At 35.5% G+C, this 26,587-nt stretch overlaps 4 protein-coding genes and 2 long non-coding RNA genes across 7 annotated transcripts; 4 read left to right on the forward strand and 2 right to left on the reverse strand.

The window, feature by feature from the left end:
- The first annotated feature begins 964 nt into the window (after window positions 1-964).
- Window positions 965-5,159, forward strand: LOC107946718 (pentatricopeptide repeat-containing protein At1g32415, mitochondrial). Its single transcript, XM_041107340.1, has 3 exons — window positions 965-3,464; window positions 3,808-3,967; window positions 4,791-5,159. Exon 1 carries the CDS (start codon window positions 1,089-1,091, stop codon window positions 3,366-3,368), a length of 2,280 nt encoding a protein of 759 aa, XP_040963274.1. The 5' UTR covers window positions 965-1,088; the 3' UTR covers window positions 3,369-3,464; window positions 3,808-3,967; window positions 4,791-5,159.
- On the reverse strand, window positions 3,567-4,907 carry LOC121224303 (expansin-like B1). The gene is made up of 5 exons (XM_041107341.1): window positions 4,770-4,907; window positions 4,575-4,681; window positions 4,289-4,470; window positions 4,025-4,157; window positions 3,567-3,940 (listed from the first exon to the last, which is right to left on the reverse strand). Exons 1-5 carry the CDS (start codon window positions 4,891-4,893, stop codon window positions 3,737-3,739), a joined length of 750 nt encoding a protein of 249 aa, XP_040963275.1. The 5' UTR covers window positions 4,894-4,907; the 3' UTR covers window positions 3,567-3,736.
- A 3,110-nt stretch (window positions 5,160-8,269) lies between the features above and the next one.
- On the forward strand, window positions 8,270-10,157 carry LOC107946716 (haloacid dehalogenase-like hydrolase domain-containing protein Sgpp). 2 transcript variants are annotated; one of them, XM_016881150.2, is made up of 5 exons: window positions 8,270-8,658; window positions 9,005-9,119; window positions 9,248-9,399; window positions 9,493-9,754; window positions 9,854-10,157. In XM_016881150.2, the coding sequence occupies exons 1-5, from the start codon at window positions 8,630-8,632 to the stop codon at window positions 10,043-10,045; spliced, it is 750 nt and encodes a 249-aa protein (XP_016736639.2). In that variant the 5' UTR covers window positions 8,270-8,629; the 3' UTR covers window positions 10,046-10,157. The 2 variants fall into 2 exon arrangements, with proteins under 2 accessions (XP_016736639.2, XP_016736640.2); XM_016881151.2 differs by having other exon boundaries at window positions 8,509-8,658; window positions 9,043-9,119.
- A 61-nt stretch (window positions 10,158-10,218) lies between these two features.
- On the reverse strand, window positions 10,219-14,902 carry LOC107946714 (dynamin-related protein 1E). The gene is made up of 15 exons (XM_016881149.2): window positions 14,539-14,902; window positions 14,384-14,447; window positions 13,861-13,968; window positions 13,459-13,560; window positions 13,275-13,325; window positions 13,120-13,181; window positions 12,790-12,880; window positions 12,637-12,701; window positions 12,236-12,430; window positions 12,040-12,159; window positions 11,875-11,945; window positions 11,529-11,754; window positions 11,233-11,283; window positions 10,770-11,138; window positions 10,219-10,626 (listed from the first exon to the last, which is right to left on the reverse strand). The coding sequence occupies exons 1-15, from the start codon at window positions 14,674-14,676 to the stop codon at window positions 10,498-10,500; spliced, it is 1,842 nt and encodes a 613-aa protein (XP_016736638.2). The 5' UTR covers window positions 14,677-14,902; the 3' UTR covers window positions 10,219-10,497.
- Window positions 14,903-18,066: 3,164 nt separating this feature from the next.
- On the forward strand, window positions 18,067-21,103 carry LOC107946713 (uncharacterized). The gene is made up of 3 exons (XR_005921916.1): window positions 18,067-19,821; window positions 20,027-20,098; window positions 20,189-21,103. It is a non-coding gene; the product is annotated as an uncharacterized lncRNA (long non-coding RNA).
- A 1,489-nt stretch (window positions 21,104-22,592) lies between these two features.
- On the forward strand, window positions 22,593-23,475 carry LOC121224304 (uncharacterized). The gene is made up of 2 exons (XR_005921917.1): window positions 22,593-22,987; window positions 23,195-23,475. It is a non-coding gene; the product is annotated as an uncharacterized lncRNA (long non-coding RNA).
- Window positions 23,476-26,587: the final 3,112 nt, after the last annotated feature.

The raw sequence follows: 26,587 nt of genomic DNA on the forward strand, positions 1-26,587 counted from the left end.
TTATACATTGGTAAAGGTAACAATCCAAAGTAGTGAAAAAAAAAAGGGTGAACAGAAATCTTTTAATAAGTAAAGTTAATAATAAATTGCAGATAAAGTTGTAAAAATATGTCAAAATTTTTTTTTCTTCTAAAATTTTAATTCATATCCTTGTAGTTTTGAACTAACAAACAATATTTCATAAGTAGACATGGTATTTTTGAGCTAACAAACAATATTTACTAAGTAAACAAAGGAAAGAAGAAAAAAAAATTGACTTTGCCAATAGAGTGTCCTTTGAACATTTTTTAGCACAAAAATATTCTCAACAATATGTTCTAATAGTATTTTTAAATATGATAAATTAATTTTTGGATAAATTGTACCATTAGTCATTAGACTACAAGTAAGTATTTGTTTTGGTCACTTAATTTAAAAAGTTACAATTTGATCACTAAATTATTCGAAAGTTTTTATCCAGGTCACTGAAGTATGCAAAAGGTTTTATTTAAGTTACTAAGCTGTTAGTTTTTTTTTTTTTAAGTTCTGCCAGCAAGCTCAAAGTGATGATTCGATGATCGGTACAGTGGATCAGTACCTATTAACAAGTAAAAGAACATACCTCAGATCCAAGTCAATCTGACGATCAGTGTCGGAGATCGGAGAAAAAAGTTGTTCGAATTTTGATTCGCAGATTCTTGATGTCCAAGGTTATTTCATGAAAAAAACTGAACTGTAGAAGAGAAGGGAAAAGAGAGCTTTCGATCGGTGCACGCAACGCAAACATGCAAAGCCATATAGCATCAACTTTAACAGTCTAGTGACTTAAATGAAAAGTTTTGAATAGTTTAATGATCAAATTGTAACTTTTTTAGTTAGATGACCAAAACAAAAACTTACTAATAATTTAGTAACTAATGTTGTAGTTTACCCTAAACTTTTTAAAATAAATAAGTTTTTTTGTAAGTGAAAAATTATTACTTTTAGACTTAAAAAACTAAACAAGTTTTAGAAGTTTAAAAACTCCACTACGTGATAATGATGTTATATTTATAGTCTTAAAACTGTCATTTTAAGTCATTAACTGCTGCTTTTCAAAATAAAGGCTAATGCGCGCCATCACTTTGTCAAAAGCCTCACATTCTCTTCTTCGCTACTATCTCATCCATGTTCGTTCCCAACCCATTTTCTCAATCCATTTCCTCTATGTTCGTTCCTTTGAATCTCAATCCATTTTTTTAAATACTCATCACTCAAAACTCACGTTCAATGATTCACAACTCCTCCCTTTGCTATCCAATCACCGTCTCTGGGAAGCTCGTAACCTGCTCGACAGAATGCCCCAAAGAAGCAACCATGGCCGCGTTATTCACTTAACTTCTCTTATCTCGAAGTTCTCTAGAAATGGTTTTGTTAATGAAGCCAAAGCGCTGTTTGAAATTATGCCTGAGAGGAATATTGTTAGTTATAATGCTATGTTGTCGAGTTTTATAAACAGTGGGAGGATTGGTGAAGCGAGAAGGTTTTTTGAGGAAATGCCCGAGAGGAATGTGGTTTCGTGGACTTCGATGTTATGTGGGTTGCTGGAAAGTGGTAGAGTTCTTGAGGGAAAGAGATTTTTTGATAATATGCCTGAAAAGAATGTTGTATCGTGGAATTCTATGATAGGTGGGCTGATTAAGAACGGGGATTTGGACGAGGCAAGGTTGATTTTTGATGCAATGCCGGTCCGTAACATAATTTCATCAAACACTATGATTTATGGGTATGCTGAGAACTGTAGGATGAAAGAAGCTAGAGATTTGTTTGAGGCAATGGAGGATAGAAATGTGGTTACTTGGACTAGTATGATAGCAGGTTATTGCAGAGCTGGTGAAGTGAATGAAGGGTATTGTTTGTTTTGTAGAATGCCTGAGAGGAATATTGTTTCTTGGACTGCCATGATTGGAGGGTTTACTTGGAATGGTTTCTATGAAGAAGCCCTGTTGCTCTTTCTTGAAATGACTAACTATGAAATAAGACCAAATACTGAGACTTTTGTATCACTTGCTTATGCTTGTGCTGGAATGGGATTTCCTTGTCTTGGAAAGCAGTTACATGCTCAAGTAATTGTTGCTGGATTGGAGTATGATGATTATGATGGCAGGTTATCTAGGAGCCTCATTCAGATGTATTCAGTTTTTGGTATCATGGACTTTGCATATTATATATTTAAGAAGAACTTGAATAACTCTTCAGTTCAATCTTGTAATGCTATGATCACTGGCTATGTTCGCACTGGACAGTTGGAAAAGGCTCAATATGTGTTTGATATATCACCTATTAGAGATAAGATCTCGTGGACTTCAATGATTGATGGTTATTTAAGCATTGGACAAGTTTTTCAGGCAAGTCATTTATTTAACAACATGCCAGAAAAGGATGCAGTTGCATGGACAACAATGATTTCAGGCTATGTCCAAAATGAACATTTTATAGAAGCTACCGCTTTATTTTTGGAGATGCGGGCGCAAGGTGTTTTCCCTTTGAATGCTACATATTCTGTTCTTCTTGGAGCTTCTGGAGCAACCGCAAATCTTGATATGGGGAGACAAATCCATTGCATGCTTGAGAAAACACGATATGAATTTGATTTGATTCTTGAGAATTCCCTTATCTCCATGTATGCCAAATGTGGGTTAATAGACGATGCATATAACATATTCTCAACTATGGTGTCTCGGGATCTGATTTCATGGAATTCAATGATCATGGGATTTTCTCATCATGGGCTAGCAAATGAAACTCTAAAGGTTTTTGAAGCCATGCTGGAATCTGGATGTCACCCAAATTCTATTACCTTTTTGGGTATTCTATCAGCATGTAGTCATGTAGGCCTTATCAGTAAAGCATTGGAATTATTTAAATCAATGAGTGATATTTATCGAATTGAACCTGGTTTAGAGCATTATGTTAGTATAGTCAATCTGTTGGGCAGAGCAGGGAGAGTAAAGGAAGCAGAAGAGTTTGTCAGGAGTCTACCTTTTGAACCAGATTGTGCTATTTGGGGGGCATTACTCAGCGTATGTGGGCTCAGTGAGACAGGTGCTGAGATCGCTAAACATGCTGCCAGGAAACTGCTTGAGCTGGATCCAATGAATGCACCTGCCCACGTGGTTCTCTGCAATATATATGCAGCAAGAGGTCTGCACATGGCAGAGCAGAAATTGAGAAAAGAAATGGGATTGAAAGGAGTAAGAAAAGCCCCTGGGTGTAGTTGGATACAGCTGAATGGGAGAGTTCATGTGTTCAAGTCAGGAGATAAACTTCATCAACAAGCAGATGAAGTTTTATCACTTTTATTTGGGATTTCTGACAAATCATGCAAAAGTATTTCACTCAGGCTTTGATGTTGTCTGATAGGATGATGGAAAAAGGCGATATTAGACCTAACAATGCTTCTCTTGTTAGTACCTTCACAGCATGTGCAGAACATAAAATTAAAGGTCTTTTCCTTGACTATATGGATAGTGCTGTTTTCTACAATGACTGCTTCAAGAAAATTAAATCTTTATTAAGAAACATAAATTTTCATTAGTCAAAGATTACATAAGAATTTTACTTGCTAAAGTTTGTCACTCCTTCCTTGACACAAAATAATAAAATATATATCCTAACCAATTAAACATAATGAAAGAACATATTTGAAGAAACCTAGAAACTTATTCTTTTAGGTGTGTTGCTAAAACAAAGAAATGAATGACTCTGGTGCAGATATCTAGATATCAATTTGTACTCCCGTGTCATATGTCTCTCCAGCTTTCCAATTTTCTGGTATGTTGTTAACAGGAACAATCCAAGATTCATCTCCGTCCTCTCCGCTCAATAACATCCTTAAAGACAATGGACCACTTGGTGGTGAAGTGGTTGTCCATACTGCTCCATAACTCCTATCCAAGAGCTTGCACACAAAGTTTTGGGTCTGCAGATATTAGGAGTACCCAATTTTGTAAGTATTTTATTCTCTCTATTAAACGGAAATTTATGGTCCGAAAGAGCATATTACCTCACATAGCTGCACAGCTGTGATATCCTTATCCCCTTGTTGATACCATAGGATAAATGCTAAATAGTAAGGGTAGTTGCTGTTCTCATCTATCTTGATGGTAATATTTTTGTTGGGGTAGCTGCATGAAACACTGAATAAACAGAGCGGAGGAACGAGTAAGAGATCCATGATTTTGTATATATGATACACTTCTAGATTATTGAGAGTAAGGTGGATTAAAAGGGGAAAAATGACATGCTCCTCAATATAGAGATGTCTTACCGCCTATATTCAATGTCAACAACTCCAAGGGCTAATAGAGATGCAGCTGCATCTTTTGTCTGAGCCATCCTACCAAAGGCTCGTCTGCTCAGGATAAAGTCAGTATTGGGGCCTGAGCCTTGATCGGTTATAACCACAGTCACACCTTTGTCTGAGCAATAGTGGCTGTTGGTGCACCTCACCTATTATAGCAATAATGGAAGAGCAGGTTAGGTACTATTTAAGCATGTGAAAGGATATCTATGTTATGTTTCATGACATATCAAGGCACGCCTTTCTTTAATACCTGGTAGCAATCACCACAGCCTACACCATTACGGTAGAGATCAGACGCTGCTGATACATCTCCACCGTTTATTGTTGCTCCAAAAGAACCAAAACCGCATGCACCCACTGCAATTCAGTAAAGAAAATAAATGAGCATGTATGTTTGTATTATGCATGAGCACAACACAAGTACACGTTCCTTGCATTCTCTTACCATCTGTTCCATGTTCATCAGAGTTTGGGTAGTAAGCTGCTCGCGAATGGATGAAAGTCGTTGCCTCTGTCATGAGAAGCAAAGTTGTTAAAAGGATCAGAAGGGATGGAAGAGAGAGAGCCATAGAGGATTCAATGAACAAAGATTACACTAAAAGCAAAGAAGACAAGGTGGTAGTGCATGGAACAAAGGGGTCTGCAGGCTGGTATTTATAGTGAAGCAAGCAACCAAAATATCCTAGTTTGGCAAGCCTTGTCAACTTTGACATTCTTTAAATTATTATATTGAGTGGAATTCTGTTAGGATTTTATTTCATCTATCTTTGTACTTGTTATGTTATTATTTGAAAACATACCTCTGACTTTTCAAATTCTAAAGAACTTTTCCTTCCCTGGATGAAATTTCTTACAAGCATTTAGACAATAGTGTCATACAGGTAGACTTTATTATGGTGGGAAAGATACTAGTATACACATGTACATGTACATGTACATAGTCATAAACATATATCATATTAATTAAAGTTCTCCCGAACCATCATTTGTAATGAATATTTTGTTTAGCTTGTAATCGTCAAATGATACCCTAATATTCTCATTCACATCAAAGGAAATAGTATATATAAAACCAATCTGCACATTTTGTTTGATTCTCTAAACATTTTCTAATTTGTACATGCAAAGCTTATTTGACCATGACAGCAGGTTATTTATCTTATTGACCTTTACTTACCTAACAAGAGAGAGGGGGCTGAAAGTTGAAAAGATGACTTCAATTACTTTGAATGAGAATATAGGATGGAGGAGAGTTTGGTGCTTTTCCATAGTTTAAGAACCGTAGCTATTTTAGCCATTATTTTATTTCATGGGGTTCTAATTGGATAATGACCACATGGTTTGTGATTTCTTGAAGGAGGGTGGAAGATGTAAAGCAAACACCCCCATCTCTCTACGTTTTGTCTCCCAGCGTGTTGCTAAAACTATGAAGGGTTGTCTTAAAAAGAATGTAAAAGAAATAATATATTGTTTATATAATACAAAAAGAACTATAGCATATATGTATATAATATGCTTGGAAAACACACCACTAAAGTTTATTCATGATTTTATATTATTGTAAATCCTTTATCAAACCTTAATCTTGCAAGAGATTGTAAATATTTGGATTCGATTTAAGGATGATTACACTAACTAGTTAAATAGAGGTTAAGGTTTGGATTGGTAGCTGGACTGAAAATAAAAGGTATGTTATAATATATAACTTGTTTTCATAGGAAGGAATGTAGGCCAAGCTGGAAATTGAAAGTGTGATGAGAGAAGGGAGGAAGAAATGATGCTGACACAGCACGCCAACATAGACCCAACGTGAAGATATCCATTGAACCCCCCACCCACATCAGCTGTGACATGTAATCCATTTTGTTAAAATAAAAAAATCCTTGGTATAAATCAGCAAGTTGTAATATGTATTGCAGTTGCCTGTCATACATCATTCAATTGAAAGCTAAAACCTTATAGGTCAGTCCAACAATCTTATGTAAGGGTTTCTTTAATCATATCCTAAATGTACTTTATGATTAATGTTTGTAAAACGACACTGCAATACGCTATGTTATGCTCAAATCAGTCCAACATTACATTATTTACCATAAAGTATATTATAAGCATTAATTTGGTGGAAAGTTTTTTAATGATCCCAAGCCTTGTTTATTTTATGTGTTGTGTGTAAATAATAGTAGCATGAAAAGTAAATAGAATATATTATCTCCCATTTGCAGTTTCGAAAGTAGAGTATGATGTGATGCTGCCGAATACCGGTCTTTAATTAATATACTTTTCTCTTCTTTCTTTTTCTATTAATTTATTTGGATTTGGAAGGAAACAGATTTCAGCGGTGAAAAGAATAGAGTTAAAACCTTCTGCAAATAGTTCACTGCACAAATATATAGATGTATACAGACATGCATGCATGATGTTGAGGTATGTTATTTCTTTGATTCTTCCACGTTAATTATTTGTATATTTATAAAAGAATACAATGATATAACTAAAAGACAAAAAAAGTTTAGTAGAGGAAAAACTAAAGTAATTGTACTTGTATTTTATTTTATCGAAAGTTAAATTTATTTTATACGGAAAATGTACAAAAGTCTTGTACAGACAAAGGTTAAAAAATCACAGACTCAATTATAAAGAACAAAGAAAATGGTTGAGCACCTTAATTCTGTACCGGGCTAAGCACCAAAAGGCAGGAAATGTAAACTTTATAACAGAAGAAAAGAGCTTCCATTGCTTGAATTAGTCCTACACCCCAACAATTAATCTAAGCTAAACATAACCCCCACAATTCTTTTGTCCTTTTCTCTCATTTAATCTAAAACTTACATTTCTCATCCTTTAAATTGCCAATGTGTTTAATTGCTAGTTTGTGGTTTTGTATGTAAGTTCCCAAAATGATCTAATGTGCATTTTCTAGGAAACCAAACATTAGAACAAAATGTTTTCCCCACAATATCAACCCAAGTTCTAAGACCAACGGCTGTCAGACGAAAATAGTCAAAATTTGTTAAAATTCAACTTAGCAAACAAGCATTATTTAAGGTCAATTACAAGGGATTTTCAGGAAAAAAGAGAAGATAAATTCAATTTTTTTATATATATATGTTTTCTTTTCCCTTCGAATTATATGAGAAATGAAGAACAGCCCATCCAAATCCAATCCGTACAAAACAAAAAATCAATTCAACTGTGCAGGGCCCGGTCTTAATGTTGGCTAAAGCCCAAACCAATGGACTTTTAAGCCTCACGTTGTCAAATTTATAAAAAGGAACTATTTAAAATTTTGCCATACTGACTTAATTCACCTTCAACCCTTTTCTTCTTACATTTTTGTTGGTTTCTTAATAGAATAAAATGTGAGAGGACGTAACCATTTGTGATTCCTCTTACTTTTCCATCTTACTTCATCACAAGTAGTAGTATTCAATCATTTCTTATTCATAGAATATATTAATTCTAAAATTTTTTTTAATTAACAACAAATCTCAAATTTATATATGAACCTTAATTTAATCTATAACTATATAAATAAAATTTTAATTGTGATTCAAATTTGATTCAACTGCATACATCAATTTATTTTTTATATTAAATAAATATCATTATTTATGTATATAATATATAAACATAAAATAATATTTTATTGATATTTATTTTAAAATCTTATGAAAATTGGATAAATCAAAATTTAATGTATAAAATTATACATTAAACAAATGTTCATATGTAATTTTAAGATTTATCTCCTATTATTTTTATTAAACAAAATTATATGTTCATGAAATATAAAATAATTTTTTAATGGAGGCTAAAAAGAGTAGAATAAGCAGAAACGTGTTAAAAAGTGAAACAAAAAGTAATACTTATAAGTAAATAATAATAAATATACATATAATATTGATGTGTGGCACATGGCAAATACATATTCATGTGTGTGGTAGGCAGCCCTCAGCTAAGTGGCGAGCTGGTTGGTTTGTTTTTGAGGATCCCAAATTTCCAGGAAAGTTCAAAACTAATAGGTGGTGCCGAGTTGCTCATTCAAATGTGACTTTTCCATCTATTCTAACTAAAAGTGAAGAACCCGAACCCGAACCCGAACCTGAACCTGAACCTGGTGCTCTTTCCAAATACCGAAAACACCTTCCCACTCCTTATTTTATTCCCCTTGCCCATTTCTCGATTCCTTGGTACATTCCCTCTCTCAAATTTTCGTCTTTATATATTCATCACCACCTTCACTTCGATCTCCAATTCTAAGCCCATCTCTTCCAAAAACCTGATTCCCCCCCCCCAACTATAACAATGACGGCTGGTGAAAATTCTCTTCAGAGGTAAGCAAATTCTGTTTCCTTCTTTCTTCTCTTGTTTGTGTGCTTTCATTCGATATATATATTGGACTTGAGATGGGTTGTTTTCAGTTTTTCGTTTTAACATTGATCCAACGTAGCAATCTGGGTTCTTGTTGTTCTTTTTATTAGGCCGAAAATGATCTTTGTTTTTATTTGATTGTATGTTCTACTACTCTGGTCATTTTAAATCGTACGTTTTACTACCCTGAGGTCAAGATCTCTTTTCTCTCTATATATATTTTAATTTTTTTAATGTGTTTGTGATTGTTTACATATGCATGGATTTTCAATACGGTTGTCTTAATTTTGTTACTTTTTTGAAATGCAGCAATAAATCTATTCCTGATCTTGCTCCTTTGGAAGCAGTATTATTTGATGTTGATGGAACTTTATGTGACTCGGATCCTATCCACCACCAAGCCTTTCAAGAAATGCTCCTAGAGGTGTTTGTTTTTTTCTGTAAAGCATAGTTTTCTAAACAATTTCAAGCATGCTCTCTGCCTGAATTGGACTTTTACAAACCTGAGAATTGTTTGGGTTACTTTTAGTAATTCCTATTGTGTTATAACAGATTGGTTTCAACAATGGAGTTCCAATTGATGAAGAATTCTTTATCAAAAACATTGCTGGGAGGCACAATGATGATATTGCTGCTACTCTCTTCCCTGATGATTTACCGATGGGCGAAAAGTTCTGTGAAGATAAGGAAGCCATGTTTCGGAGGTAAAAATGCATTTGCTTCTTCTGCGACTGTATTCAAGTTTTCCAGTTTGCCACGTAGCATTAGTTGTGTTAATACTTTGTGTGGATGAACAGGTTGGCCTCAGACAAGTTGCCACCTATAAACGGATTATATAAACTAACGAAATGGATTGAAGATCATGGGTTGAAGAAAGCTGCTGTTACTAATGCTCCAAGACCTAATGCTGAACTCATGATCTCAAAACTTGGGCTCAAGGATTTCTTTGATGTTGTTATTGTAGGAAGCGAGTGCGAGCATGCCAAACCATACCCAGACCCTTACTTGAAGGCACTTGAACTACTCAAGGTGTCAAAGGATCACACATTTATATGTGAGGTATGCGTTCAGTTTCCCAACTATGTTTTCAGTATAAAAAAAAACTAGCAAATACGAACTCAGAATTTGAAAACTTGCTCTGTTTTTTTCATCGTCCAGGACTCTGCATCAGGGATAAGAGCAGGAGTTGCAGCTGGAATGCCTGTTGTGGGGTTGACAACCAGAAATCCTGAAAATGTACTTATGGAAGCCAATCCTACTATGCTTGTAAAGGATTATGAGGATCCGAAGTTATGGTCGGCCTTAGAGGAGCTTGATAAGAAAGGAGATTCTTTGAAAACAGCAGCTTGAGCTTGAATTCGGAAGCAATTTAGGAGCAAGAACTTTATTTGGTTAATAATTTTGCCCCACATGTACCCAAATTAGATTTGATGAACTATATACATCGATTACTTCCGTTGCCTATGTTCATATCATTACTGCAATAGTGTGTATTTTTACTCGTTCATTCTTTAACACCGTACTTTCAGGAAAAGGACTAAAATTTCAGATTCACTATGGAGATACTATTTACTTAACATTTCTACAAAAGGATTTAGAACGATGACTCTGGTTTAAGAAAACAGTAACCAAGCATAGACCAATCTTTTAGAAATGTTTAGGTTTGGCTGGGTGAAACAGAAGCTGCACAAGAAAATGCAACAAATGAAAGCTGAAAATTCAAGAACTTAAACCTTCTCCAGAATCTCCCTTGTTTTTTAGCTGTGATGCAAACGGTTTCTTAGCAGGCAGTCGGGTGGGTTTCATCTGGCCCACAAGACTGAATCAATCTCATCCCTCGCAGATTTGTATAACTCAAGCCTCTTGACACATTGTTGCCTCCTTTCCATCAATGCAGGATCTTCATCCAGTAACTGTGCCAGCTGCTTGCCCTTCAAGAAAATAATGAAAACTAATCAACAACAGTTTGAATGGAACCCGTTCCAATCAAATTACCGAGCGGATGACACATGGATGTGTCGAAATGAATGTATGTGCATGTGAGGGAAAATGCAGGAGTAAAGATTATTGGTACCTCCTTTTTGCCCAGTTGTATATAGAAGTGATCAAGCAATGACTGCTTGGCCTCCCTCACTTGGCAATAAACCACAGCCTTAGGAATGGTATTTCTAAGCGTATCAGACACCATACCCACATAAGAATAAACATTTGATCCTATTCTGCGGAAGTGACTTTCAGCGTATCTATCAACAGATGAGGAAGTTGGGTTTCCACCTTTCTCCACTTCTTGGGGGAGCTTCCGAAAGAAATCCACTGTCAAGTATGATGACTCCATGTCCACCATCCGCAAAGTTGTCTTCTTACTCTCTTCACGAAACCTCTCCAATGCTTCACTTGCAGCCGCTGCAATTTCAGCTTGGAGAGTTGGAAAGCGTTTCAACTCCTGTTGAACTCCGAAAGATGAAATTATGTTCATCCATTATTCCTAAAGTATCAGTATTTCATCCAAGAAGCTGGTAAAGTTACAAACTCCTAACCTGAGTTTCTGCAATTGACCTTCTTACAAGCTCTTTTAAAAGAAAGTGAACCTGCAACGAGGATCACCAATCAATGCAGATGAATGATGTTTTAAAGAATGAAAATGAAAGAAACAATTAATTTTTATTTTAAATCCAGCAAACAGCATTCCATGAACCCTTGGTAAAGAAAGCACCTACAAGACTGCAACACCCTCTCCATTCTACACACCTTCAGGAAACAGTGGGCGCCCTATGCCAATTACAGAAAACTAGCTGAAATGGCAAGAAAATGCCACCTTGAAAAGGGAACTTACAGCATCTACAGAAGCCTCTGCTGGGCCTCTGAAGTAATTAAGTGCACCATCAATGAGACGTCGATAACCTTGCTCAGGAGCAATTAAATGAGGTTGGTACCCATCTGCCTCTGAGACCACTTTCCTTATGTTTTGCAGTGACAAATGACGGTCAAATGGAAGCTTCCTTAAAGCAGCTGGCAGCTGATGGTCAAAAACTCCATAAATGCGATCTCCACCTGGCCGCCTAGAGAAAGATTGGAAACAGGATGATAAAGAATCATGATTGTATCATTTTATATCTTTAATTTGTGCTGCAATTTCTTCACCAAATGAAAGTGAAAAGAAAGGAGCTAAAATATAGTACCCGCCATCCAAATGCTCCTTGAATATTCGATCAAATGCTCGACATAACTCTAAGATGGTGTATAATTGGGCCTGATATATGATAGGAATAAAATAAAAATTGAAAAACAGAACCTATGGATATCCCAATATCAAGAAATAAAACAGCAGTTTAGAGACTTGTCACCCCAGCATCAACAGCAACAGATCTACCAAGATGGGACAACTCTGCTTCAAGTTCTTCGATGCTTTTGTTAATTAAAGAAGTAATGCCAGGAAGGCGAGCTCGAATTACAGATTCCAAGTGCTGACACCAAAGAAATGTTCTAATAAGTAAACATACATGCTACCATACAGAAATGCAAATAGATAGAAAACAAAACCTTTGAGAGAACTTTTGCAAGATATTCTGAGCCCATTTTGCTAGCTAAATGTCCATAATCAGGACTAGAGGCAAAGAACTCGCGCTCCTTCCGCCTAGAAGCAATCATGTCGACATTTTTTTTAATATCAGCTTGTGAACGGTTTACAATTCCAACCCAAGGGTGTTGAAGTGGATAAGCTCTTCCCTCAAGAACCTGCGTTTAAAAAAAGAAATATATTTAGTTAGGTTCTTCCCTCAAGAACATGTGGATCGGGTAAGGGGAAATAAGTCATGTGTATGAATCCCTATTCAATGTTTAACAAACAAGAAATATATTTAGTTAGGTTTTATGCCACAGAAGATTCCCAATCAGGTCATGAACCCACTATTAGTGCATATTAAAAAAGGAAGAAAGCTTACATCTATTGCATTTGTTCCCTTGTCCATCAAATCAAGCTTGGTTAATACACCAAATGTCCTTTCACCTAGTACAGTTAACAATGACTTTGATAAATATATTCTTACAAGACTATCGAATTACACTGTAACCAGAGATGATAAGCAGAGAGATACCTGTTGGATCAACTTCTCTAGACAGCTTCATAGCATCAGATGTCGCTATATCTTGATTAGCTGGAGTTATGGCCAGGATGATGCAGTTTGGCTGCAATCATTGGAGAATAGAAACCAATCATTTGAACCTCCAAGGGTCTAATAAATTGTATCTTAGATAGTATAAACTAATTAGATGGATTATCAAAAAGATACTTCTAGCAATTGGGTTCTAGGGGCCCAGAAAACATCAAATACAGTCACGAGGATGATTTATAGTTATAAATAATATTGCATTATTCTTCTAGCTGCCATCCAGCACAAATTGTGAAAATGGAAGATTTCCATTACCTTCTCAACATATGAGCGAACCATGATTTCTATGTCTTGAACAATACTCTCAGGCTGTCCCTCTACCAAAAACAAAGACATCTATTACAGTATAATAAATGAAAAGAAAGAGGAATGGCTTTAGGACAAAACCAGGAGGAAAGCAGGAGGTATACCTACGGCAACCTTAGTTAAACCAGGCAGATCTATTAATGTTAAGTTGACAACTGCAAAACCATAAACCAGAGTTGTCAGATAACAGAAAGCAATATTACAAATGGTACAAGGACACCATAGAAAGAAACTAAGCATACTGCTTTGCAACTTCTGCAACAAAAATCAAATTCTAAATGCTGTTACCATTTGGTGAGTAGATACTGAGGTGAATCGGTACAGGAGAAATCTGTTTGGATTTCCCAGTCATTCTATCAGTTTCATCTTGGATTTCCTTCCGAACCATAGCTGCATTATGAAACAAGTAAACCAGACAAATCAACTCCAGCTGGATATTCTATTTTGAATCGCAACCAAGAAATGGATCATTAGTTCCTTACAAATACTTGCAAACAAGCAGTGATAGCAAGCACATGAAGTTAAGAAATCATTGTAATAAAGTTTCTAACAATGATAACCTACAACTTAAAGAACAAATTAATAGGTTGCCTGATAATTTGCATAACAAGAAATTGGCATCAAATCCGGAGAAAGGTGAACAAAATACGAAAGTCAATAATAAATAGGTTTATAGAAGAAAGTACTTACAGAAGTCAGTGATTTTTTTCTTGGGCAAGTGAAGGAACTCTCCATATTCTTGTAGCCCTCGTTCTGTTTTATGTAGCTGCAAAACTAGTGGTCTCCTCGTCACAATGCCTGAAATTTCAAAGGCAAACGTAATAAATATAGACAGCATTTAGCTTTTTCTCTGCTTAGCAACAAAATCAAGGGAATTATACAAAAAAAATTATTTATCCATCTCCCAAATGAAAAAGAATGAAGCATGCCATACCAGTTTTGACTTAGTTTGACTTTTGTTTGAAGGATTAATTAGAAAAAAAAATTTAAATCAGTTTGACTTTAATTTGACTTTTTTAAAAAAAATAAATTCCCGGTGTAGTAATCAATAACTTTAGAGACAAAATCGACGCACGTAACGTGGTTCGCCTTCCATTATTTTATCATTTAAGCTTTTCTTTCGATTTTCTCAGCCGCCAAACAGAAGTCAAAACGGACTAACGGAGAATTCAACATACAAGAATAAAAAGAAAAAAAGAAAAAGAACCATAACCTGATCCCCTAGGAAGGAAGTCGCGTCCTACAATGCTCTCCAACACCGATGACTTTCCAGAACTCTACATTCACAGCAAATTAATACATCAACAAATAAGCACAGCAAAGCCACGACAAGTAATACGCAAGACACACTGAAAAGAAAGAGAGAACCTGGCCTCCGACGACGACAACAGAGGGAAGAGCTTCCCAAAGAGTAGGCAAATTAGTGTCGCCACCGTGATCACCGAGCACCGTACAAGCTCTCTGAATCCTGTTCACCGTCACAATCAAGCTCTCCATTGTCGCCATTTCACCTCCTTCCTCTTCTTCTTGTTTGAAAATACTAACAGATGAAGAATTAGTATTGGGTTTCGTTTTCGAACGGATAGAAATTGCTATAACGAACGAGATTGAGAGGAAACAGCAGAGGAAGAAAACGAGGAAGTGAAGTAGAAAAGCTATTTTCGCTTCTTCTTTTTTTTGGAAAATAATTAATTTGGTTATTTTGGAGTGTGGAGTTCTTTGTGGGCCTAAGATGGTATGATGGGATATCGGTTGGAGGGTATATAAATGCGCCACGTAAGCAGATATTTATCTAATATTTGTTGGTTTTATTTCAAGTATTGTTACCGTTTCAGGAATTTGTTGGTTTCTTCGGTTGTGGGAAGACGCCACCACGCCATTTGGATGGGTAACTGAAAAGAAGAAAAACGGAAGGTGGGCCTGCATTGTAATTTGAATAATTTTGAATTTTGGCGGACTTCTTATCCATTCCACCCTAAACTCTCATTGATTTGATTCAATACCTTACTCCTTAGTCGGTTTGTAAGAGCCCAAATAAATGAATTTGAATATTTTACCATCACATTTTCAAGAATGATTAAGGTGGGTTTTTATTATAGTAAGATTTTTTTTAAATTAACAGATGTGATTAAAAAATAAATAAAAGAAATTGTAACTTTCCGACCAAGAATTCAAGTCATATTAAAACTTAAGACATTAGGTTGGTGATTTGAAATTTGTTAAAAGTTATTATATATATGCTACTTTTCCTTCAAAATAAGTTCCTTTTCTTTAATGTTGGAATTGATTAAGAGGTAAGTTCATGTTTCTCAATATAAATTTTACGTGACATGATCATTGTTTAATTGATTTTTTTTTCTCTTCATTTTTTATCCCACGGGTTCTCATTATAATTAGATTTTTAAATAAATGACACCAACTTTCATACTAAAAAAATATGAAAATTTATAATTTTATGTATAAATTTCATTATTTTTAGTGTGATCGAGCTTCTAATAGTTAGCGAAGTTGGTAATTTTATTACAAGGGATCAAAATAAGATAATAAAATTTTAAAAAGGTCAATGTTAAAAATAAATTATTAAAAGATCTTAAACTGGTTTTTTTAGAGAAATAAAGCTATAACTTTTTTAGAGAAAAAAAATTCCAAAACAAATTTAAAATGATGTCAAGTGTTCTTTTTCTAAAAAATTTAATTATTATTTTATTATATCCTAAAAATAAACAACATCAAACTAAACTCTCTTGATAATGTATAAGATAATTATTCTTGATCAAATGGTTAAAAAATTTAAATTGAATGCTTAATATTACAGAGAATTTGTTCAAATTATCCCATCTAATCAAAGGGTTAAGATCCCTATTTGCTCCATTTTGTTGTCAACCCACTTTGAATCCTCAACGTACGTGTACAAAAAGACCAACAAAATAGCTTTTGCAGTGCCTTGTTAACTAAGGCCAAAGAGATTAATCATTCCATCCCTTTCATCTACGTCTACAGATTAAAGATATTTTTTAAGAGTATCTCCACTTAAAAAATCCTTGACAATACTAATCTAACTTACGAGCCGAGTTACTCCACTTCTACACCAACTCTTTACCAAGACGTAAACAAAACTTTCATATCAAATATAGTGCCATATATATATATATATATACTTCCTCTCAAAATTTCAATCCTTAATTTAATTCATCCGAGCCATAGAGATAGAGGGCATTAGATTTCAACATAGAAGAGCTAGAGACTACTAAGAGTCTAAGAGTATGGCGCAGTTTACATTAACTGGTGGCTGTGTTGCCAAAATGGCGACAAGTTATTTATATTTAATTAATAATAACTCTAAATTTAAAGTTAGTGTAAATATATAATCGAAGAATACTTGTTAAAAATTGAGATTAACAAGGGAAAGAATTGGTGGTTTAGATTGTGATTCAAATTTTAAAAAGACGGAGAGTCACTAAAATAAATCTAGTATTCTGATAAAAATATCTTTAAAAAAGAATACGAGAAACAGAGAGGGACCTCACAACAGCTTCACTGGAGCATTTTTCTCTCTCGTCATTGTGAGTATATAAGAATTTTTTTATGAAACGTATGCAATGATACCCTATTATTAGTGTAAGGTTATGTGGATGAAGTGGAATTAATACACATGTGTAGCAATTGTCTCCTTTAATCAAAAGTAAAGTTATAAAGTGACATTATATAAGACAAAAATATTCACAAGATCTCTATATCATTATGTGTTGATAGTTTAAACCGTAAAATAAAATTTGTAATATAAGTCTAGATTTCAAATGTTGTATCTTTGTAAATATTTACAAATGTTTATGTAAATTTTTAATAATTTATTAGTATTATTTAAGAATTCATTCCCACGTCAACAACTTGTACTTACCATAAATGCTCCACCTCTCATCCACAACTAATATGCATAGATTTACTATACTCGTATATATACATATACCGTATCACTAATGACAGCCAACGATATGAGCAAATTATAAGCACCAGGAGTATGTATACTGCCAAGCTTCAATGATATATACCAAAATAAAAAGAAAATGGCGAGGCATGCACATAATAAAATTGATAACAGCTGGCGAGGCTTGTCATGGAAGTGTAAAAGAAATTTTTTTTATATAGAAAAATGGTGAGTTGCTTACCGATTCACAATTATGAAGAGTGACTAATTTGTATTGGCGAAGTATGTATAGCTCGCCAAGTTGAGAAGAAATACATAGCTCGTCACACCGTGGTTAAAATTCTGAGAAGCGTTTTCCACCAAAATAAAAATAAAAATTTGAGAAGTGTTGAGGGTTTTCAAGAGTCATTTCAACTAATTTTAAAGATGGCAATTGGTCCACGTTTACCGTACTAATTATTAACTGAAGAAATTAAAGGGAAAAAATGGTGATTTGGACTATAATTCAACTTTTAAGATGGTAGAGAGCCATTAACTGTAGATTTAGTATTATGATAAAAAGATCTTAGAAGAAAATAATGAGAAATGAAAAGATATATCATGGGGCTTACGAAAAAAAGATTCTATGGCAAATAAACAATTTAATTAAATGCAAATTTTCATTATTTGACCTAAAAAAGGTCGTAATTATATTTTTAAAATTTTGATCATTGGAAGATTATATTATATCAAAAATTATATGAATCAATTTCATAAGTTAATCTAAAATAAGTTAAATTAATGGAATTAAATTTACATATATAAATTTAAAATGATTTATATATTGTTTCTATAAAAACTATCGATTAATTGTTTTTTTATTCATAATGTTATTGATTTTATTTAATTAATCGAAACGCGCTTTGAGTAGTTGGAGAATGGCGTCTGTTAATGGATCATAAAAACAAAAACAAAAAGTGTCGTCAGTTATATCGGCGTCGTTTTCTCCCAAGCGCGCCAACTCCGCGGCCCTTACATACACTCCCGAGTAAATTCCTTAGTCAATACAAAAAATCTTCAAATTAACGATTCAGCTCTGAAACTTTCCTTGTATGGAATCTCATTTCGAGACGGCCTCGCAACCTGATCCTACCACTGACGCTCACACCTTCCTCGAATTCAACACCCAAGCCGAGTCCAAGTTCGAGTATACGGACATCCCACGCGACCCTATTTGTTCTTTGCCAACACCCTCCGGTGCCACCACAGCCGAGTGCCACTTAGACGCTGTTGCCTCCTCTTCTCCTTTTAGCGCTGTCAAAGGCGCTAGCCGTGGCGTAATGAGTAATAACAACAGTAATAGCAACGGTATTAGCAATAATGAGGCCATGGTTGCTGCTTTAGTGACGGGGATTAGTGGATTATTATTTTAGGAGACCGTTGGCGATGAGAATGGCGGTTATGAGTATGGAAATGGGGGGTTTTGTCGGGCATGCTGTCGGTATTGCCGAGTTTCAAACCCGGTTTGCGTGGTCCGCTGTAATGTTCCTTCGTGTAGAAACTGGTTTTGTAACTCTAGAGGGAATACATTAGGCTCACATATTGTTAATCATCTCGTGAGTTCTCTCCTCTGTATTCTTTAGTGATTTTTTTAACATGTCGACTAAGTTAATAAACTTTACTTTGAGATGCATTTGTATGTTATAGATTTAAGTTGAAATATGGAATGCATGTATTAGACAGAGGGAGCGTTAGTTAGGAATGGTGCTTTTGTTTTAAGGGGTGAGACCTTGGGATTTTTGAACGGTTAGGTTTTCCTTCCCAGTTAGTCTATGCAGTATTGTAGGATTAAACTAGGTAATTGTGCTAGGAGTTTTGACTCAATAATGAATGCAAACTTCTTGATCAGATATTTCAGTTATGCTTGTACTGATTCATGAAAAGGTAGCATCATTGGGTGCTTCTACTTCATCTTATTCCGAGATTAAGATAACAGAGCTTCATTTGAATGAATCGAAGCCAACTTTTGTCCTTCATTTCTTTTGAGCTTGTTAGGAAGCTATTACAGTAAGTATTACCCCTTTCTGATATTGGTACTTAGAGAAAATCTTGCTCATAAATCTTAATGGAATTGGAAGTCAAACATTCCTCTAATATCTACTAGGTTGCATTTTTTAAGTGAACAGAAAAAAGTTGTTTGCTGGTTGGTTCAGTCTAGGGATAATAATTCTTCGAGAAAATTGGTTTAACAGAATTGGATCTAAATTGAATGTTTGCCACTAAGTTTTCACAATCAACAATCTCTTCTGAAAGTTTCTTTCTTGTTGCATGTAGACATGGTATTACTCTGTTTGAAAAGTTTCAATTTAGTTGCGTACTTGCCATGGTTCATTGCACATCTTTTTGTACGCTGAAACCACTACTGCATCTGAATTGATTATAGTATGGGGTTTGTCTTCGGATATTGTTAATTACTGAGTCCATTTTTTGTTTATTTTAGGTGCAAACTAAACACAAGGAAGAACCTTTCTTTTTCTTCCTTCCCCATTAAATGATGTCTCTCATTTGCATTCATTGCTAGTTGTAGTTTTCTAGCCTTATAAGTTGATTATGTAAGTTATCCTCTTCTCTAACCTAGTTTCAGCATCAACAAATTAATTTGATTTCCACAACTGGATGGCTGTCGTCTCCTTCAGGTTTCACATTTGTTGGAAAGGAGAATAATGGATTTGCAACATAATGCAATGGTATGAATGAAGTTAGAACAAATTATGTGTAACTGCTGCTAAAAGCTAACAACTGTTAGAAACATTGCACTCCTGTTCTTATTTCTTCGAAGGTGTAGCTTATGATGCATTGGTTTATATGCTGGGAAACTATGAATAAATATTTTTGAGATTTTACTTGTATTTATCTGTAAATTGATGTATTTACTAATGTGTTTTTCTGAAGGTTGTAAAACTTTGTGCAAAATCAAAAGAAGCTGTTAGTTCTCCTATTGAACATTTGACCCTGTATTATCAGGTTTGCGGTGTCTTATTCTGCTATCTGCATCTATTGTTGTTCTGTATTTGTTGTTCATATTCACAAGAACTTCACAAAAACTAAATGCAGGTACGACATTTTGACACATTTGAGAAGAGTGAACTTCACAAGTTACAGCAATCGAAAGATGAACAAGGTTGGGATATGCCCTTTGTCAGCAATGACAACCAATTAATTAAATGGATTTTTTCCAATGAAAATCTTTAACAGATAGCGCTTACCGAGTGTAGATGCTTACCGAGTGCAGAGGGTTCTTTTAGTAAGGTGAGGAGACGTTACAATCTAGCAAAACGGGATGTCATAGAGAGTGGGTGAAGAGGAAGATCGGAGTAGGCTTTGGAAAACAAGTGCAGTAGCAGGTGGTGGTGATGGACACAATAAAGGGCTGAGAAAGATAGAAAGCTACTGTGGTTCTTATGATTGTAGAGAGAGTTGCAGAGAGAATTTTAGGGCGTTAAGTTTGTCAGAAGATCAAAAAGTCCCCCTAAATGAGACATTCAAACCTCTCTTTTAGACCTTGGAAAAGGAAGTTAAAAGGGAAACGGTTATGGAAAGGAAGTGGGCTTGAATGTGCTAAAATGGTGGATAGTGGGATTGGAAGTGATTACTTGATTGTGAGAAAATGGAAGGTAACTTAAATAGATAAGGGGTATAACGAGGGTTAATGAGAGTTGCACTAACTTTTTAGCAACGATTGTTCATTAAAGAAATAAAGAGGAAGTACTTGCATTCCCAAAGAAAGGTTAAGAAGAGATTCTTCACAATTTCCACATATAAGCCTCCAAGCCGGACTTTCCAGGACATTTCAAAAGCGGAATAATCTAGCAATCCTACCAACCTTCTAAGGTTATTCCCAAAAAGTCTTTCCCAATATGATATTGTTCCCAAGATAGAGTTGTTCATGAAGGTAGTCATTGTTGACACCATTTTTTGGATGAAAACGGGGTCGACTTGGATTTTGAAAATAAAACGAAATTGGGAGTCGCCACCAATCTTTTTTGATGAGGTGTGATCGGGTCACCTCGTAAAATGGTTGTTTTTGATAAACAATTTGATTTTATTAAAACAACGAGTTTGGTCTACGAAATCTAAAAACAGGTTCGGGAGTCGGTTACGCACGAGGAAGGGTTAGCACCCTCGATACGCCCAAAATTGGTACCTAGTTGATTTCTTAATGTCTTAATGTCGAAAATTGAGAATTTTGAAATTTTTTTTAAAAAAATACGATCCTTATATTAAAACATAAAAAAAAATTCAGGAAAAGGGACATATTTCACGTTATCTGGAAAAAAGAATCATATCCAGTAAGTTAGGACACAATGTCTCGAATTCCCGATATCGTTTAAAACTCGAATTTGAAAAGATTCATGTAATAAAGTTTAAAAGAATATTCAATTGTTTAAATCAAATAAAGAAATCGCAACCCAATACGTTAGGGCACAATTTCTCAAAATATTAAACATTGAATATTGCATTTATTTCGAAAAATCCTTGTCTCGAGAAAGCAACGTGTCACATCCAATGCGTTAGGACACAACATATTAAATTCTTGATAACGAGCTTTTTATCATTTTTTTTAAAGAGTAATCTCGATTATTTAAATTCAACGAAGAAAGTCGGAACCCAATGCATTAGGGCTCGATTCTCTCGAAGATCTAAATATCGAATATTACTTTTATTTTGAAATTTCATTTTTTGCCAATCCGATTGAAAAGATACGATGTGACAACAATGATGATAATGTAAGTAAAATAACACGAGCAAAACATAAGATAAATAAATAATAAAACGAAGAAAACAATCAAAAAGGCACAATAACAAATAATAAACAGATAAAAACTAAAACATGAATAACAGGCATATAAACAAATAAATAACTGAACAAAATGATCCAAAAAAAATTTATGAAAAGATAAAAGACATATATATATGTACAAAATTATGAAAATATAAAAAAACATATGTGTGTACACATGAATTATAAACCATAGAAATATCATAAGAAAATATAAATTTTTAAAATATAAGAGTATGTATAAATACATATATGCATATTTATGAAAAATAAAAGAGATACATGTAAGTACGTATATACATAAAAAATTTAAAATGCAAATATAAATATATTCATGTATATAAAAATAATAATAAAAGGCGTATATATATGCGTGTAAATATTAAGTATGTACACATGAATGTATATAATATATATATAAACTATATATATAAAAAAATATGGTAATGAAATATACACGCACTATATATATATTTAAAACATTTAGAAATAAAAATATACACATATATTATAAAGTACACATGCGTGTATGTATGCAAGTATAATAAAAAATAATAATAATAGTAATAATAATAATAATAATAACTATATTAATAAAATAAACTAAAAAACTTAAAATGAAAGATTATGGATTAAATTGAAAATAATTGAAGTTTCAGGGGCAAATCTGAAATAAACAAAACACCAATGGATCGAATGGAACATGCAGTTAACAGTGGAGGACCGAAAGTCAAATTAATCCCTCCGTCCAAAACTCCATGCAGCAATGGATTAAAATAAAACAAATTCGACATTTCATGGCAAAATTTGAAAACAAACCGCAATGATTTTGAACTGATGGGATAAAATGAAGGATTAAAATGCAAATAACCCATCAGTGTTTAAAACCCTTTTCATCTCCAATTAAAAGCCTACTCTGCAGCAGCAATAGACGCAAAGTTGCTTCATCTTCCTTTTTTCTTTTTTGTTTTAAAACAACAGAGGGAAGAAAGAGGGATCTGCTAGGCCTTCTTTAAAGCCCTAACTACCGCCACGCCACCGCCGTTCAAGCTTCGCCGCCGACTCCGATTCAGGTAAGTTTCGCCCTTTCCTTTTTGCCTTTTCTTCAAAAATTATTTTTGATTCTTTGTTTGTATTTCAGTATTTTTCCAATACAAGATTTTTCTCTTTTTAGTAACCAATCCCCCTGGTGTAGTGAGATTTTCGGTTTTTATAACCGAATTATTTTTCCTTTTTTACATTATTTTCTTTGTTGTTGCGCCTGCTTCTTGGCTTTGCAGGTGACCGTGGCCGACAGTGGTGGGGGTGTCAGACGGTATGGGCGTCGTGGAGGCTGGCGCGGAGCAGAGGCGTGCGAGGGGTTGGGCAGAGGCTGGAGCGGCGCGCCCTAGGCATGCTGCGTTTGGATTTTGGGCTTCCGAGTTTCGGGCCCCGGGCAGATTTTGGGCTTTACAGCTGCCCCTCTTTGCTCGTTGTCGTGTAACGAAAACAGAGCAAAGACCAAGAAAGACCAAATTTGCCCGGGCTTGCCGAGCCTTGGCTTCTTTTGGTGCTTTTCTTCTTCAAGTAGCCTCGTTCTGTTCTGCTGTGTCTCGTTGCTTCAATCCACTTCACTGCGCTCCAGAGAAACAATGACTTAAATCTATTTTGCTGCAACTCCATGGGGATGAGATTTGTTGTTTTCTTTGTCTGCTCCACTACTGCTTAGGGATATAAGACTGAATGTGATCTGCTCCATTACTGCTTAGGGAGATACGATTTGTGCTCTTCACTCTATTCCACTGTTGAATGCAGGGAGATAGAGTTATTGGCTTCAATGTACTCCACTGTAGTCAGGGAGGTAAAATCCGCCATCGTCGATCTGCTTTCTTCGATCTACTTCACCACCAGTATGGGAAGACAAGATCTGTATCTTGGATCCACTTCCTATCAATATAGGAAGATAGGATCTGCTATCTTCGATCTACTTCACGCCAATACATGAAGACAAGATCTGCTTTTTGCGATCTACTTCGCCACCAATATGGGAAGACAAGATCTGCGTCGTGGATCCACTTCCTATCAATATAGGAAGATAGGACCTGCTATCTTCGATCTACTTCACGCCAATACATGAAGACCAGATCTGCTTTCTGCGATCTACTTCGCCACCAATATGGGAAGACAAGATCTGCATCTTGGATCCACTTCCAATCATTATAGGAAGATAGGACCTGCTATCTTCGATCTACTTCACGCCAATACATGAAGACAAGATCTGCTTTCTGCGATCTACTTCGCCACCAATATGGGAAGACAAGATCTGCGTCGTCGATCCACTTCCAATCATTATAGGAAGATAGGACCTGCTATCTTCGATCTACTTCACGCCAATACATGAAGACAAGATCTGCTTTCTGCGATCTACTTCGCCACCAATATGGGAAGACAAGATCTGCATCTTGGATCCACTTCCTATCAATATAGAAAGATAGGACCTGCTATCTTCGATCTACTTCACGCCAATACATGAAGACAAGATCTGCTTTCTGCGATCTACTTCGCCACCAATATGGGAAGACAAGATCTGCGTCGTCGATCCACTTCCAATCATTATAGGAAGATAGGACCTGCTATCTTCGATCTACTTCACGCCAATACATGAAGACAAGATCTGCTTTCTGCGATCTACTTCGCCACCAATATGGGAAGACAAGATCTGCATCTTCGATCCACTTCCTACCAATATAGGAAGATAGGATCTGCTACCTTCGATCTACTTCACGCCAATACATGAAGACAAGATCTGCTTTCTGCGATCTACTTCGCCACCAATATGGGAAGACAAGATCTGCATCTTCGATCCATTTCCTACCAATATAGGAAGATAGGATCAGCTATCTTCGATCTACTTCACGCCAATACATGAAGACAAGATCTGCTTTCTTCGATCTACTTCGCCACCAATATGGGAAGACAAGATCTGCATCTTCGATCCATTTCCTACCAATATAAGAAGATAGGATCAGCTATCTTCGATCTACTTCTTGCCCCGAGAGATAGAACTATCAGCTTCAATGTACTCCACTGTAATCAGGGAGGTAAAATCCGCCGTCTTCAACCTGCTTTGCTGCCAAATACAGGAAGGCAAGATCTGCAATCTTCAATCTATTCCACTGCCAAATACAGGGAGATAGAGTTATCGGCTTCAATGTACTCCACTGTGGTCAGGGAGGTAAAATCTGCCATCTTTGATCTGCTTCGCTGCCAAATACAGGAAGGCAAGATCTGCAATCTTCAATCTATTCCACTGCCAAATACAGGGAGATAGAGTTATCGGCTTCAATGTACTCCACTGTGGTCAGGGAGGTAAAATCTACCATCTTTGATCTGCTTCGCTGCCAAATACAGGAAGGCAAGATCTGCAATCTTCAATCTATTCCACTGCCAAATACAGGGAGATAGAGTTATCGGCTTCAATGTACTCCACTGTGGTCAGGGAGGTAAAATCTGCCATCTTTGATCTTCAATCTATTCCACTGCCAAATACAGGGAGATAGAGTTATCAGCTTCAATGTACTCCACTGTAGTCACAGGGAGGTAAAATCTGCCATCTTCGATCTGCTTCGCTGCCAAATACAGGAAGGTAAGATCTGATATCTTCAACCAGCTCTGCTACAAACTAGAGTGGCAAGGTTTGTCTTCGATATGCTTCGCTGTCAATGCAGGAAGGCAAGATCTGCTATCTTCAACCAGCTCTACTACAAACGAGAGTGGCAAGGTTTGTCTTCGATCTGCTTCGCTGTCAATGCAGGAAGGCAAGATTTGATAACTTCAACCAGCTCTGCTACGACCGAGAGAGGCAAGGTTTATCTTCAATTTTTACTGATCTGTCCTCTAGGGAACATGACCTGTATAATGAACCTAATTATGCCTAATGATTAGGATGGCATGATCAAAATGAATCAAATGCTCCTAACTAGACATGCGTGAATGGTATTTGAATGAATGCAGAATGTCATGAAAATAATTCCTTAATGCTTAGGTTATCATCGCTCAAAAGCTTATTAAGGCTTTATCACTAACGTGTCGCAACGCCTTCTTGACCAGCCGGCATTTCCAAAGAAACACGTAATCTGATTGCCCCCACTGTGAACATCGAAGTTCAACCCACTGGGACATAAAATTTGTACCATCAATCTCCCACTGTAACCCCAGGGTAGAAAGATATGGCTTTTGTCAATCTTCTCCTATCGCAATTCAAGGGTATAAGATTTAAATCCTTCTGGTCCCTTACATCATTCCCAAGGTGTCGTACCAAAGACTCATGCGCAAACGAGGGCTCTCCTTCCCGAGGTAACCTCTTCCTATTACCTGAAGATCATCACTTTCTTGTTTATTCAAGCTTTGTCACCAACATGACGTCTTGTCAATCAACGCGTTTGACAACAAAAATCCAAAGAGAAAGTCTAAACTTAGACTATTCCTTCCCAAATTTCCAACCTTTAAATTTGGAGTGTTCTAAACAATTGTCCTGCTTCAGGCTCCTATATTATTTAGAAACTTTTCAGAGTAATATGCAAAACTTCCTTCGTGAAAGTTTTATTAGTCCATTAACCATTATTCCAATGCAACATGCTTGCAAAAGATCATAACGATAGATAAAATAGAATTGATTTGAGAGCATAGCTCAA

Source organism: Gossypium hirsutum, chromosome D12 (genome assembly GCF_007990345.1).
Source record: "Gossypium hirsutum isolate 1008001.06 chromosome D12, Gossypium_hirsutum_v2.1, whole genome shotgun sequence".
NCBI classification, from domain to species: Eukaryota; Viridiplantae; Streptophyta; class Magnoliopsida; order Malvales; family Malvaceae; genus Gossypium; species Gossypium hirsutum.

Coding starts and splice junctions, on each gene's coding strand:
- LOC107946718 (XM_041107340.1), top strand. CDS start 1,089: ATGCGCGCCATCACTTTGTCAAAAGCCTCACATTCTCTTCTTCGCTAC.
- LOC121224303 (XM_041107341.1), bottom strand. CDS start 4,893: ATGGCTCTCTCTCTTCCATCCCTTCTGATCCTTTTAACAACTTTGCTT. Junction 4,471..4,574: donor GCTGTGGTGATTGCTACCAG/GTATTAAAGAAA, acceptor TTGCTATAATAG/GTGAGGTGCACCAACAGCCA. Junction 4,158..4,288: donor GTTGACATTGAATATAGGCG/GTAAGACATCTC, acceptor CTGTTTATTCAG/TGTTTCATGCAGCTACCCCA.
- LOC107946716 (XM_016881150.2), top strand. CDS start 8,630: ATGACGGCTGGTGAAAATTCTCTTCAGAG. Junction 9,400..9,492: donor AAGGAAGCCATGTTTCGGAG/GTAAAAATGCAT, acceptor GTGGATGAACAG/GTTGGCCTCAGACAAGTTGC. Junction 9,755..9,853: donor ATCACACATTTATATGTGAG/GTATGCGTTCAG, acceptor TTCATCGTCCAG/GACTCTGCATCAGGGATAAG.
- LOC107946714 (XM_016881149.2), bottom strand. CDS start 14,676: ATGGCGACAATGGAGAGCTTGATTGTGACGGTGAACAGGATTCAGAGA. Junction 13,969..14,383: donor CTTCCTTCCTAGGGGATCAG/GTTATGGTTCTT, acceptor TTGAAATTTCAG/GCATTGTGACGAGGAGACCA. Junction 10,627..10,769: donor TACAACTGGGCAAAAAGGAG/GTACCAATAATC, acceptor ATTTTCTTGAAG/GGCAAGCAGCTGGCACAGTT.